This window comes from Scleropages formosus, chromosome 20 (genome assembly GCF_900964775.1).
Source record: "Scleropages formosus chromosome 20, fSclFor1.1, whole genome shotgun sequence".
Lineage (NCBI taxonomy): Eukaryota > Metazoa > Chordata > Actinopteri > Osteoglossiformes > Osteoglossidae > Scleropages > Scleropages formosus.
In genome coordinates, this window is record NC_041825.1 from 25,457,010 (window position 1) to 25,472,364 (window position 15,355).

General features: G+C 46.8%; 1 protein-coding gene across 16 annotated transcripts in view; it reads right to left on the minus strand.

Annotated features, from left to right (window-relative positions):
- Window positions 1–15,355, minus strand: part of LOC108927499 (voltage-dependent P/Q-type calcium channel subunit alpha-1A-like) — a 120,138-nt gene that overhangs the window by 65,287 nt on the left and 39,496 nt on the right. For all 16 annotated transcript variants that reach the window (XM_018740836.2, XM_018740842.2, XM_018740835.2 and 13 more), the window contains 6 exons: window positions 13,829–13,920; window positions 13,366–13,518; window positions 12,319–12,506; window positions 2,782–2,885; window positions 1,988–2,103; window positions 37–93 (listed from right to left, as the gene is read on the minus strand). In XM_018740836.2, the coding sequence (XP_018596352.1) occupies window positions 37–93; window positions 1,988–2,103; window positions 2,782–2,885; window positions 12,319–12,506; window positions 13,366–13,518; window positions 13,829–13,920 (710 nt within the window). The remainder of the gene's footprint in view (window positions 1–36; window positions 94–1,987; window positions 2,104–2,781; window positions 2,886–12,318; window positions 12,507–13,365; window positions 13,519–13,828; window positions 13,921–15,355) is intronic.

Sequence of the window (15,355 nt, forward strand, 5' to 3'; positions counted from 1 at the left end):
AAGAAAGAAAGGTGTACTGCATAAATAAAAAAATACCATCATAGGGCATCCGATCACCGGTGTCATTCACTTCCTCTGCCAAGATCACCTCTTCTAAAAATGCAGATAATAAGAGCTTATTCAGTCAATGAACCAAGTACCATTTTTCATTGGCCACTGTTATAAATCTCACTACTTCTTTACCACTTTTGAATAAGATACTGAAGATATTAACACTTGGACAAAATATACACCAAATTGTCACTTCATGGTTGTGTACCTCCACACTACTGTTAATGGGAGTAAATTGCAGTCAGCTAAATAACCTCTATCTGTGATGACCCTGCTCTTTTCACTCATTCAGTAAGTCATTAAGTCATTAATTAAGACAGTAGATCAGTGTGTCAGTTAGGGAGTTATGTTCTCATTATTATTTACTTTAGACAACAGATAATCTCCTAGTGTTTTATACAGATCTAAGGCACAAATTTTAGACATTCTGTCATTAAATGACTAAAGTATATCTGTCATGGTACCAGCAAATATGTGAGTCAAAAATTCACGTAGTCATACATGTCAGAGAACCACTTTATCAGTGAGTGATTGGGGCAGTCAGTGTGGCAGCCTGATAGCAAGTGTGCTTGAGTATCCATCAGTGTAGTCAGTCTATCCATGTGTTTGAGCTTCTCTCCGCATGTCATGCAGCAAGTCGGTGAACAACAGGGTTGCCAACCGTCCCATATAATACGGAATCATTCTATGTTTAAGGGATAAGCGCTGCTTTCCATATTAAAACCATACGGAACGCGTTTTGTCCTGTATTTTAACCTTTCACACCTAGAGACATTTAAAAGTATTTATGACATATATTTATTGCATACATAAACTTCACAGTTCGCATAAAAGTGTTAAAAGATTAGGAAAACAAATCGTAAAAATGAATGTGAAACAGAGCCATGTTACGCGTGAGAGTCCGACTGTCATTAGGCGTTGTTACATTACCTGGGTGCTACATTTGACAGTGGGGGGGGGGGGGTCAAGGGGAACCCCCCCCCCCCCAAGGCAGGTAGCTACCTACTAGATGACTAGATGTTATCATGGCTACTAATAGGCTACTTGAAGAGGATATTTTCCATAATGGAAAAACAAGTGGAGTGACTCTAGGAAAAGATGCTCTGTTAAGCTCATGAAAAATGAATTGCTTGTGACCATAAACTTCAATAAACCATGTAGTGAATTTTACAAATCTGTACTTCAGGACAAAGAAATTCTTGCTGCTGCAAGAAGTGAGAAGTACTCATGGAAAAAATAAGGAGGATCTAAGAAGAAGGAAAGAGAAGGGACTTTTGTTGTTTGCACTTGAACTGGTCACAGAATATTGCACTTTTTGTTCATAAAAATGTGTGAAATGCAGTCTACTTTCAATCAGTTGCTGTGCTTAAAGATAAGTTAAGCTTATAAAAGCATGTTCTTTTCATTGATGCAAATTTCACTTGTCTGTTCATTAAAGTTAAAAAAAAAAAAAAAAAAAAAATCACACAAAAGGACTGTGAGTTTGTTCCTCATCAGTTATGTAACAAGTGTTATAAATCGCCAGGCAGATGCTATAGTGATATGTGTGTAACGGTATGTGAATTAAATTAAAATTAATTTATTTTTTTACAGCTGACATGTCAGCGAGCTAAAAGAAAATTAAATGTGTCTCAGATTCATTTTAGCATTTCATTCAGTCTAGCAGGGACTTCTTTTTTACACATATATATTAGCTACAAAGAAATTCCAAGTGTCCCTTATACTGTCCCTTATTTTCCTATAAAGAACCCAAAAGTGTCCCTTACTTTCTTCTGCAGGGGTTTGCAACCATAGTGAACAAGGTGGTTTGTGACTCAATGTGCTAGTCATTATCACTGCAAGTGTGCATGTGTGTCATTTTTCAGTTAACCAGTTTATTGGTGTATCACTGTGTGAACCAGTGCATACAGGCTTGTGCGTGAGCTGCACCTCATACCTGCTTTGCAGATCCACTCCAGATATCCATTCAGCTCCCTCTCAATCTGCTGCTGACGCCTGAGCTTGAGGAACTCCCTCCTATTTTCCACACGCTCCCTCTCTTTTGCAAACTCCCTTTGATGTACATGGGCACAATGGACAGAGCACAAAAAAACAGGTCATTCTCATCAGTTCCAGGGGTAAATTGCAGTCACAAAGGAATAGAAAAGTGCTAGCTGTTTGTCCCAACACCACTAAAAACGAGTTTGATTTGGTGGCACCGGTCAATTATCTCATGTAACAGCATTTTGTGTCATGCAGAGAAGATAAGAGCTCTGAGTCTGTATATCAAGGCAGTTCCAATTGATGGGCTAACTTTGGATGCCATGCACATTATACAGCCTGATTCTGTCAGTGTGGCTGCTAAAGTTTAACTTGGAGGAGAGCAGTTTTTTTATTTAGCTGGCTCTCAAAAAATAAAGAAATGCTCCTCTATATTTTAATTTTGTCATTTTTCGTGTGCGAATACATGAAATTCCTAAAACTGGCATTTGAAAACAAAGTGAAAGAGACAAGGGAAAACAGAGAAAGGGACATGGAACAACCTGTCAGACAGAAACCTGCATACAACAGTGTTGACATATTAGCTGAATGGAACAGAACCTGACAAGACAAAAGGGAACTCAGATATAAATAAATGTGATGAGGTACAGAATGGATTCAATCAGGGTTCAAGTTCTTCAAAGGGAGCGGGGGGACCGGTGAAAAAGAGGAAATATGCAAAACCAGACGTGGACAGAGATCCAAACTTACCCAGACAGCACACCCAGAACCAGATTCAGCATGAAGAAAGACCCTATAATGATGAGAGGGATGAAGTACATCCAATTCCAGGCACTCCCTAAGGAGTCGTTGCTCTGGAAGGACAAGTAGACATTCAGTAAGTCAGGCCTGATTGTTTTCGTAAGCTGGCAAGCAATGCAGCAAAGATTTCAAATTGTCCTTGACAGTTCTACTGAGTGGCAACTGAACATGGACAGAGCTGTAAAAGCAAAATATTAAAAATAAGTGCTGAATTAAGGGTTTTATAGTATCAGTCCTTTATTTTTGGGTGTGTACACACCTACACCTCCAACACACCCCAACCTTTTGCTTGGCCTTTCATAGCCCTTGTTATTCTATCACTATTCAAGACTATGTGTATCACTCCGGTTTAAATTCCTCTTTCTCAGGTCTCATTGAGGAAATTTCTTGAAACTATCCCACCCCTTGGGGGGCATGGCGGCATGGTGGCGCGGTGGCGCAGTGGGTTGGACCAGGTCCTGCTCTCCAGTGGGTGTGGGGTGCAAGTCCCGCTTGGGGTGCCTTGTGACGGATTGGCGTCCCGTCCTGGGTGTGTCCTCTGGCCTTATGCCGTGTATTGCCAGGTAGGCTCCGTGACCCCGTATGGGACGAGCGGTTCAGGAAATGTGTGTGTGTGTGTATCCTACCACCCAAGCTTTCTCCCTATCTCTCCTCCTACATTTAACAGAAATTAGTGTAATGCAATAACATATACAAGGTTATCAAGGAGAACTGAGATTACTTGTCCAGGCTATGGTGACATCCCCTCTGGACTACTGCAACTCTCTTGTGTGGCCTTCTTGTTACCGCAATCAAACCTCTGCAGCTGATACAGAATGTTGCTGCATGATTTGTGTTTGACTTGCCAAAGTGTTCCCATGTATCTCCTCTACTCATTTCTCTGCACTGGCTTCCTTTAGCTGCCCGGATCAAATTCAAGACCCTTGTTATTGCCCACAAATAAATCAATATAACTGCTCCTAGCGATTTACAAGACTTGATCAACCACTACACCTACTCGTGCAATGAACATCGGTGCATAAAGTGGAAAGAAACAAACTAGGTTTACTTAGGAATCACGCCTGCAACTACAGTATGTCTCTCTTTCTCCTAATGTCCATCCATCCATCCATTTTCTTTCCCGCTTGTCCTAGTAGAGTTGCAGTGGCAACAGGGAGAGCAGAGAGGCCCAGCCGCCCCTGTCCTCCGCAACTTCCTCCAGCTCAACCTGTGGGATCCCCAGGTGTTCCCAGGCCAATTGTGAGATATAATCCCTCCAGCGGGTCCTGGGCTGACCTTGGGGGCCTCATTCCAATTGGCCATGCCTGGTATACCTCCAAAGGAAGGCACCCAGGGGGAATCCTTATCAGATGCCCGAACCACCTGAACTGGCTCCTCTCAATGTGGAGGAGTAGCGGCTCTACTCTGAGTTCCTCCCAGACATCTGAACTCCTCACCCTATCATGGAGAGTGAGTCCCAACACTCTGTGGAGAAAACCCATTTCAGCTGCTTGTATCCGCAATCTTATTCTTTCGGTCATTACCCAGAGGTCATGACCATAGGTGAGGATAGGGACGTAGATCGACTGGTAAATGGAGAGCTTTGCCTTCACCACTACAGTCCGGAACAGCTCCTCCTACACCACTACAGTCCGGTACAGTGACCACATTACTGCTGCCGCTGCTCCCAGTCTGCAGCCAATCTCACGCTTCCTTCTCCCCTCGCTCGTGAACAAGACCCCAAGATACTTAAAATCCTTCACCTGGGGCAAATTCTCTCCCCTTACCTGGAGGGGAAATGCCATCCTTTTCCGTGAAAGAACCATGGACTCAGACTTTGAGGTACTGTTCCTCAACCCAACCGCTTCACACTCGGCTGCAAACCGTTCCAGTGCGTGTTGGAGGCAACCATGTGACGGTGCCAAAAAGACATCATCATCAGCAAAAAGCAGAGACATCACCTTCTGACTCCCACACAGAATGCCCTCCTGACCTCAACTGCGCCGTGATATCCCGTTCATGAAAACCACAAACAGGAGTGTAGACAAGGCACAACCTTGGCAGAGTCCAACACCCACATTGAATGGGCTTGACTTAATGCCGAGTATGCAGACACAGCTCTCGCTCCGTGTGTACAGAGACCAAATGGCCCGCAGTACTCAGGGAACACGGTCATAGGTCTCCACAAAACACATGTAGACTGGATTAGCAAACTCACATGCCCCCTCAATTATCTGTGAGAGGGTAAAAAGCTGGTCCACTGTTCCACGGCCAGGGCGGAATCCGCATTGTTCCTCTTCAATCTGAGGTTAAACTATTAGCCAGAACCTCCTTTCCAGCACCCTGACATAGATTTTCCCAGGGAGGCTGAGAAGTGTGATACCCTAATAGTTGGCACACACTCTCCAGTCCCCTTTCTTAAAGATAGGGACCACCACCGCAGTTTGCTAATCCAAAGGCACTGTCCCCAAGGTCCATGCAATATTGCAGAGGTGTGTCAACCATGACAGCCCTACAAGATACAGGGCCTTAAGCAGTTCTGGGCCAATCTCATGCATCCCTGGTGCTTTGCCACCTTGAAGCTTACCAACTACTTCAGTGACTTTTGTCAGGGAAATGGACTCTGAAAGCCCGAAAGCTTCTGGCCCTGACTTGTGTAAGGGAGGCATATCTCTCGGGTTTAAGAGTTCCTCAAAGTGCTCCTTCCACCTCTCGACAATGTCCTCATTAAAGGTCAGAATTTCTCCACTCTTGCTGAGCACAGCTTGAGTGAAGCTCCTCCGACACCCCCGAGCCGCCAGATGGTTCTCCAGAACCACTGTGAAGCTGACCGATAGTCATTTTCCATAGCCTCTCCAAACTCCTCCCATGCTTTGGATTTTGCTTCTGCAACCGCAGCTGTTGCTGCGTTTTTTGCCTGCTGGTCCCTGTCTGCTGAGTCAGGAGCCCCCAGAGCCAACCAGGCCCTAAAGGCCTCCTTCCTCAGCTTGATGGCTTCCCTCACCACTGGTGTCCACCAGTGGATTCTTTGGTTGCCGCCATGACTGGCACCAACAAGCTTTTGGCCACAGCTGTGCCTGGCTGCTTCCACAATGGAGGTTTTGAACAGCGTCCATTCAGACTCCATGTCCCCTATCTTCTCCAGGACATGAGAAAAGCTCTCCCGGAGGTGTGAGTTAAAATCATTCCAGATGGGGTCCTCTGACTGTCATTCCCAGCACACCCTCACTAAATGCTTGGGTCTGCCGGGTCTGTCCATCAGTTTTCCCCGCCATCTGATCCAACTCGCCACCAGATGGTGATTGGTTGACAGCTCAGCACCTCTCTTCACCCAAGTGTCCAGAACATGTGGCCTCAAGTCAGATGAAACAACTACAAAGTCGTTCATTGACCTTTGGCCCAAGGAGCTCTGGTACCAAGTACACTGACAAGGATCCTTGTGTTTGAACATGGCGTTTGTTATGGACAAACTCATGGCTAGCACAGAAGTCCAATAACAGTTCGCCATTAGGGTTCAGATCGGGCAAGCCATTCTTCCAAATCACCCTCTGCCAGATTTCCCAGTCATTGCCAACGTGAGCTTTGAAGTGCCCCAGCAAGACTATGGAGTCTGTAGGTGGGGCCCTGTCCAGAACCCCAGTTGTAGTTCTCCTAATGTAATGCACAAATTGTCTTTTCTCTGAGATGTACGTCACTTTGGAGAAAAGCATCCGCTAAATGAATAAATGTAAGACAAGCAGGAAGAAAGAGAATAATGAGGAAGATGCAGATGACAGCATGAGTCGAGAATCGAGAGAAAGTGCTAGAGTAAAAGCAAAGAAGAAAACAAGAGTTATAATCAGTGTGAATTATGTTACTGGATAGCGTGGTACGAGGTCTATGAACGTGTGCTTGTCTAAGTCTTTACAGTATCTGTGAATGTTTCATGGACCTGTTTGAGTGACTGTGCATATACATACAGCCTTCCCACTTTTAAGTGGGTGTTGTAAAATGAAAAACTTCTGCAATGATTTATAAAAATCAATATCTTTTGTATACACTAAGCTTATTATTTATTATAGCAGCATCTTTTCCCAGTCCGAGTTTCACTCAGGGGGGACGTGGTGGCGCAGTGGGTTGGACCGCGTCCTGCTCTCCGGGGGGTCTAGGGTTTGAGTCCCACTTGGGGTGCCTTATGACAGACTGGCATCCTGTCCTGGGTGTGTCTCCTCCCCCTCCAGCCTTACACCCTGTGTTGCTGGGTTAGGCTCCAGCTCCCTGTGACCCCGTATGGGACAAGCGGTTCAGACAACGTGTGTGCATGTGAGTTCTTCCAAATCACCATGCGGACGCTATGCTTTTTCCAAAACAGATCAGACTATTGCATACATTTCCTACTTTGTTTTGCCAGCCAGATTTCCCAATCACATCATCAATTTTGGTGAACCTAATTTACAACACAATACAGAAACAAAGTGTATTAACATGTAAATATTAATTGAATTACTTACATGATATGAACAGCTTTTACAACATGAATAGCCCTGACTATACTACCGCAAACAAAAACTGTCCTGTATCCTTCACAATTCATAGCACTAACTTTAATAACAGTTGGTAGTGTAGTGGTTGGAGCTACTGCCTTTGGACCCAAAGGTCGCAGGCTCGATTGGCACCTCTAGCTGTAGTACACTTGAGGAAGATACTTATCCTAAATAAATGGGTAATTAATCGTAAATAACTAAGCATTGTGAGAAAAGTATGAGCTAAATGAATAATATGGGTAATAACTGGGATTTACATTCATTTAGCAGATGCTTTTCTCCAAAGCGATGAACAACTTATAGAAAATATAATGTGTGCATTACATTAGGAGAAAGAGACACAGATGCAGATGCATGATTCTTAAGTTCAGTTAGTTTCTTTCCACCCATATGAACCAATGTTCATCACACAAACAGGGAAACAGGTATAATTAAACATTTTTGGTAACAAATTTTGAATTTTCCAAAGGAAAATTTTGAATCTCAGAAGCCCTGAGATGCAATCTGAGGCTATTTCAGGCATTTAAGCATTGAGAATTTTTAGGACAAATTTCCCCAAAACTGTACTCATGACTTCTCAATAGGTTGCATGCTTAGGTGAAATAAGTCATAGAAACCAACAATATCTGGAACTGAAAACAAGCATTCTGGTTTTGACGATCCTGCAGTGTTTACTGCTGGTCATCCATCCATCTGCCATCCATCTTCCTCCGCTTTTATCCGGGGCCGGGTCGCGGGGGCAGCAGTCCGAGCAGAGTCCTCCAGACTTCCCTCTCCCCGCACACCTCCTCCAGTTCCTCTGGGGGAACCCCAAGGCGTTCCCAGGCCAGCCGGGAGACATAGTCTCTCCAACGTGTCCTGGGTCTGCCCCGAGGCCTCCTCCCAGTGGGACAAGCCCGGAACACCTCCCCAGGGAGGCGTCCAGGAGGCATCCGGAACAGATGCCCGAGCCACCTCAACTGGCTCCTCTCGATGCGGAGGAGCAGCGGCTCTACTCCGAGCTCCTCCCGGGTGACCGAGCTCCTCACCCTATCCCTAAGGGTGCGCCCAGCCACTCTGCGGAGGAAACTCATTTCTGCCGCTTGTATCCGCGATCTCATTCTCTCGGTCATGATCCAGAGTTCATGACCATAGGTGAGGGTAGGAACGTAGATCGACCGGTAAATTGAGAGCTTCGCCTTACGACTCAGCTCCCTCTTCACCACAACAGACCGGTACAATGACCGCATTACTGCGGACGCCGCACCGATCCGTTCGTCAACCTGCCGCTCCATTTTTCCCTCACTCGTGAACAAGACCCCAAGATACTTAAACTCCTCCACTTGAGGGAGCAACTCCCCCCTAACCCGGAGGGAGCAATCCACCTTTTTCCGACTGAGAACCATGGCCTCGGATTTGGAGGTGCTGATTCTCATCCCCGCCGCTTCGCACTCGGCTGCAAACCTCCCCAGTGCATGCTGCAAGTCTTGACTTGATAAAGCCAGTAGGACAACATCGTCCGCAAAAAGCAGAGACGAGATCTCGCGGCCACCAAAACAGACACCCTCCGTTCCCTGACTGCGCCTAGAAATTCTGTCCATAAAGATAATGAACAGAATCGGTGACAAAGGGCAGCCCTGGCGGAGTCCAACATGCACCGGGAACAGGTCTGACTTACTGCCGGCAATGCGAACCAAGCTCCTGCCCCGGTCATACAGGGAACGAACAGCCTGTAGCAACGAGCCCCGAACCCCATAATCCCGAAGTACCCCCCACAGGATGCCACGAGGGACACGGTCGAATGCCTTCTCCAGGTCCACAAAACACATATGGACTGGTTGGGCAAACTCCCACGAACCCTCCAGCACCCTAGTGAGGGTATAGAGCTGGTCCAGTGTTCCACGGCCAGGGCGAAAACCGCATTGCTCCTCCTGAATCCGAGGTTCGACTATCGGTCGGATTCTCCTTTCCAGTACCCTGGCATAGACTTTCCCAGGGAGGCAAAGGAGTGTGATCCCCCTGTAGTTGGAACACAATCTCCGGTCCCCCTTCTTAAAAAGAGGGACCACCACCCCGGTCTGCCAGTCCAGAGGCACCGTTCCCGAACTCCACGCGATGCTGCAGAGGCGTGTCAGCCAAGACAGCCCCACAACATCCAGAGACTTGAGAAACTCGGGGCGGATCTCATCCACCCCCGGAGCCTTGCCACCGAGGAGTTTTTTGACTACCTCAGCAACTTCAGCCAGGGTAATGGACGAGTCCCCCTCCGAGTCCCCAGCCTCAGCTTCCTCTACGGAAGGCGTGTCGGAGGGATTGAGGAGATCCTCAAAGTACTCCTTCCACCGCCCGAGAACATCCTCAGCTGAGGTCAGCAGCGCACCACTTCCACTGTAAACAGTGTTCGTGGAACACTACTTCCCCCCTCTGAGTCGCCGGACGGTTTGCCAGAATCTCTTTGAGGCCGACCGAAAGTCTTCCTCCATGGCCTCACCGAACTCCTCCCAAGCCCGAGTTTTTGCCGCGGCGACTGCCAGAGCCGCGCTCCGTTTGGCCCGTCGGTACCTGTCAGCTGCTTCAGGAGTCCCATGAGCCAGCCAGGCCCAATAGAACTCCTTTTTCAGCTTGATGGCATCCCTTACTTCCGGTGTCCACCACCGTGTTCGGGGATTGCCGCCGCGACAGGCGCCGGAGACCTTATGGCCGCAGCTCCGAACCGCCGCCCCGACAATGGAGGCGCGGAACATAGTCCATTCAGACTCAATGTCACCCACCTCCCTCAGGACCTGGTTGAAGTTCTGTCGGAGGTGGGAGTTGAAGACCTCTCTGACAGGGGCCTCCGCCAAACGTTCCCAACAGACCCTCACTATGCGTTTGGGCCTGCCAGGTCTGTCCAGCTTTTTCCCCTGCCATCGAATCCAACTCACCACCAGGTGGTGATCAGTTGACAGCTCAGCCCCTCTCTTCACCCGAGTGTCCAAGACATATGGCCGAAGGTCAGAAGAAACGACTACAAAGTCGATCATCGACCTCCGACCTAGGGTGTCCTGGTGCCAAGTGCACTGGTGGACACCCTTATGCATGAACATGGTGTTCGTTATGGATAAACCGCGACTAGCACAGAAATCCAATAACAACTCACCGCTCGGGTTCAGATCAGGGAGGCCGTTCCTCCCAATCACGCCCCTCCAGGTATCACTGTCGCTGCCCACGTGGGCGTTAAAGTCCCCCAGTAGAACGACAGAGTCCCCAGTGGGAGCGCTTTCCAGCACGTCCCCCAGGGACTCTAAAAAGGCCGGGTACTCTACACTGCCGCTAGGCGCATAAGCACAAACGACAGTGAGAGACCGTTCCCTGACCCGAAGGCGTAGGGAGACGACCCTCTCGTTCACCGGGGTAGACTCCAACACATGGCAGCTGAACTGGGGGGCTATTAATAAGCCCACACCAGCCCGCCGCCTCTCACCTTGGGCAACGCCAGAATAGTGGAGAGTCCACCCTCGATCGAGGAGAGTGGTTCCAGAACCCAAGCTGTGAGTGGAAGTGAGCCCGACTATATCTAGACGGTATCTCTCAACTTCCCGCACCAGCTCAGGCTCCTTCTCCGCCAGTGAGGTGACATTCCAAGTCCCAAAAACCAGAGTTGGCGCCCGAGGTTTGGGTCGGCCGGGCACTCGGCCCCGACCACCGCCCAAATCACAATACACCGGCCCCTTACGGTTTCTCCGGCAGGTGGTGAGCCCACCGAAGAGCGGCTCCACGTCATGGCTTTGGGCTGAGCCCGGCCAGGCCCCGTGGGCATAGACCTGGCCACCAGGCGCTCGCATGCGAGCCCCCCCCCAGGCCTGGCTCCAGGGTGGGGCCCCGGTGACCCCATACCGGGCGGGGTAAACGAAAGCCTTGATTTTTCCTTCATAAGGGGTTTTTGAACCGCGCTTTGTCTCATCTGTCATCCAGGACCTGTCTGCCATGGGAGACCCTACCAGGGGCATATAGCCCCAGACAACATAGCTCCTGGACTCATTCAGGCACTCAAACCCCTCCACCACGGTAAGGTGGACGGTCATGTGACCGTCTAATCTCTACATACTACGAAAAGTCTAACTTGACTGTCCTTGCGAAAGCTACAAAGAACTTTCCTCGGCACATTGATCTTGTGAATTCACTCACCCAGTACTCAGTCCACATTCCTATTGTCATCTCCAACCTTGATTGTTACTACTTGAGCCAACCAGTTCCATCAGAATTAGCTGTTTTTTAAACTGTGGAAATGCTTTCTTTCACTCGCACATCATCTTTGCAATCTAAAATTCTTGCAGCTATTTTTGGTGGGAAGAGAGTGACAAGCACAAATTCACTTATGGCCGACATTGTAAGTCCAGGTCGCTGCAGCTGTTGTCAGACTAATCAGTTACAGAATGCAGAATATTCAAGTGCTTGGCTGTTTTGGATCTTGTTACATTACAAATTGGTTTCTGTACAAGTGACACGTTTGTTAATCAGTTTGTCCCTCGTTGGTCAAACACAGGCAGCTTAGATCTTTTCACATGCGTTTTCTTGTTCCAACTATGCATGGACGTATACGTATATGTATATACATATACACACACTACCCGCTAATTTTCTCCACGGATTTACACTGACTTCAGAAATGACCCAGGTGGTGGAAAAAAAGTAGAAGTCCACCCAAATTTGGAAACTTTTCATCCCTGCACATGTCAGTGACTACATGCATCTCTACAAATACAGGTGTGTATGGTCCTTGGAAGAATCGTGTAACCAAACAGTACAGACAATGTTCTCTGACTGGTTCATGATCTGTGAACCCCTAGACCCAGACTAGAGCAGGATATTGATCTATGATAGGATGTTCCCTGTTTAGCAGCAGTCCAGTCTGCCTTGGAGCCTGTCATGTGACCCACATGACCAGATTTCTCCAACAAAACCCCAGGAAGCTAAACCTCCTGTGGTCACAGTGCTGGGATAGGTAGGTTGAGCTATTACTCACGAAGTAGAGCAGGTCAGTCCATCCCTCCATGGTGATGCACTGGAAGACTGTGAGAACGGCGAACAGGATGTTGTCAAACTGTGTGATGCCATAGTTGGGGCCTAACCAGTAACCCCGGCACTCCGTCCCATTTGAGCACATCCGTGACGACTCCGACTTCCCACAGGGAAGCTCATCTTGGATCTCGTCTGTGCAGCAAGGGGAAAGGTTTGGGATTTACACAGCACCAAGGTGCTCAGACTTGATGTTGTACAACAGGCTACACTAAAGGACACCTGGTTATGTTGGGTTGCTGAGATTAATCAGCTTTTCATTCTATAATTTGTTACATATGGACTGAGATTTAATTGACACAATTATTTGCTGACTTATGCAGCTGGGTAATTTTCAGAGTATCAGTGTCAGTATCGTTATCATGGGCACTCTGCAGGAACAGGGGTTCATTCCCAGGTCCTTCGATAGCACAGTAAAGGCTCTAACTGCTATGCTACCCATTACCCAGTACTCACAGAGAGATAGCTGAATTTCAGTTTAAGCAATCATTATTTTGATAAAGTGCAAATGGAGCACAAATTTGACCTGTCACGTTACAATCCGAAGATCCTGGGTTTAAATCCCAATCCTGTCATCACCCTTGATTAAGATAGTTAGCCTGAACAGATAAAGTAAGAAAACCTTACTGTATAAAGTAAATCACCATGGAGTTAATAATGTAAAACCGTGTCATCCTGGAAAAAGACATCAGCAAAACAATGGCCAATGATAGTACACAAAAGCTACTAAACAGTAAATGAGCACTGTGAATTTGCTGTTAAAGAATTCAGTTTTATGTGAATTACAATATTTCATTCAGACACACACATTTCATAGGAGGTATAGAGTCTTTATGGTGCAATTATATTTATATGCACGTTGAAACCTTTATGAATATAATGCATAACTTTCTGCTGTAGACTACAAAGTATTAAATGTTAATACAAAAAAAGAACAAGGAAAAAACAGTTGAGCGCCAAGGGCCAGGCAGACAAAGACGGAGTCACTGCTCACTGGTGATGATGTCGAAGCAGGTGAAGTGGAACTTGCCCATGTAGAACTCGAGGCCAATGATGGCAAACATAAGGATGGCGAAGAAGAGCAGCAGGCCGATCTGTAGCAATGGGATCATTGCCTTCATGATGGACTTCAGCACCACCTGGAGGCCTGGGGGACACAGTGCAGGCTTCCTGCAACTCTGATTCAAACCAGGATTCAGAATTTGAACTGCCTCCTCATCAAGCCTTCATGGCTTATTTACATTACAGTCTTGTTTCCTCACCTTACGCAAGTGTTACACAACCAAGGGTAAACAAGCTTTTGGCACATTCTATCAATAAATCAACTAGGATTTTATGTCTTTTTCAGACTTTCACTTTATTGAAGACTGCAGGATTTCAAGACCAATTTGCTCCCATTTACATTTCACTTGGTCCCCAGCAGTCTCCACCCCCCCTTTCCTGGGTCTATCACTCACTGGGAATTCCAGACACCAGTTTCAGCGGTCTCAACACTCGGACGGCACGTAGTGTCCTCAGGTCCAATTCCGAGCCCACAGACGACAGGATGCTGACAAAGTGAGGAGGAGTAGAGAGACAGAAATAGAGTAGTGCTTTAAGACAGAAGCTTAGAGTTTAAATATCATTGCAAAGGTCTGCCAGACCCCTGCTGTAGTACCAGATAGCCAAAAATGCTGGCATACTCATGGCCCAGCACATACCCCATGAAAGAGACATTTCTCTGTGTGTGCAGATTCTTATTCCGTCAAGCTCCCTTTACAGCCTCAGTCCCTGCCTAGTTGTTCATGGCGTACCACCCACACAGAGAAAACACAGAAGAGAGCAAATGCAGGAGCTATACATGGTGGGATAGCAGATTCGAATCTGAGGGCAAGACGTTTAATCATGTTAGTAAATAATCAACTGTATAACATTAACGATGCAAATTAATGCTATTTAAATACATATATTAATAGAAACATGTGCCATAACCTCATAGAAATAGCACATATTTGCACAGAGTTTATAGAGCACCCTATATGGCCCAGCTACACACTGAAGCTCGACATTTCACTTCTATGAGAAACAGAATGTAGCTGTTAGGGCCCAGAAGTCCATGTACAGAAACCTCCCCCAAACTCCAAACCACTGGAACCACCCCCTGCCCACTTGGAGTGCAGGATGTTAATTTCAGTAAAAGCTCATTCATTAGCAGCTATGATATACAGCTTGGCTGTTCACTCAGCCAATACACATTTAACTGTATCATCCTGGCCGTGGGACAAAAAGACTGCAGAAATGTGAATGAAAAGTTGAGACTAACTGATTTTATTGCTCGCTGTTTCTTCTTCAGTGTGTACCCCCTCTCCTCTGATATTAGTAGTGCGTATCACATCTTGTTGTCAATTGGTAATAAATCAGCATCACCAGCTGCCCTTCTCACAACACTTTCTGTCTTTTCACAAACACATACACACACCACATGACACTTCTAAATCCCAGTGTTTTCCCAAGTTTTAACATCTGAAACTTGGCTCTTATTTCCCTTTTGAGAAAAGTAAAATATGAGCAAAACCCTTTATTCAAGAATGCTGAATTATATTGTGAGATTCCTTTAACACAAGCTTTTAAAAGCACACACATTTGAGAGGTGGGGACAGGAGAGGGCCTGGGTGCTTGAACCAGCAAAGTACGGCCACTAGAGGGTGCAGCAAACCCTGCAGTGAGAAGGATGTTAAAAGGAAGAAGTAAGAATAAATTAATAAAAAAAGAAGGGGGAAGGAGCAAGTGAAAGATGATGGCTGGGATTGAGGAAGGAAAAAGAAAAAGTCGCCGAAGACTAAATAAGGTCTGTAAGTGTGGACATAGTTGCAAGAGGAATAATGCTGTTGTCTAATGCGCACTGGAGAACAACTAGATGAAGCTCAGAACAGCGGCATCATATCAGCTCCATGATGCACGCTCTGCAAACCGTTGCAGCCGTCTGTTACCAGTGTACACCATTT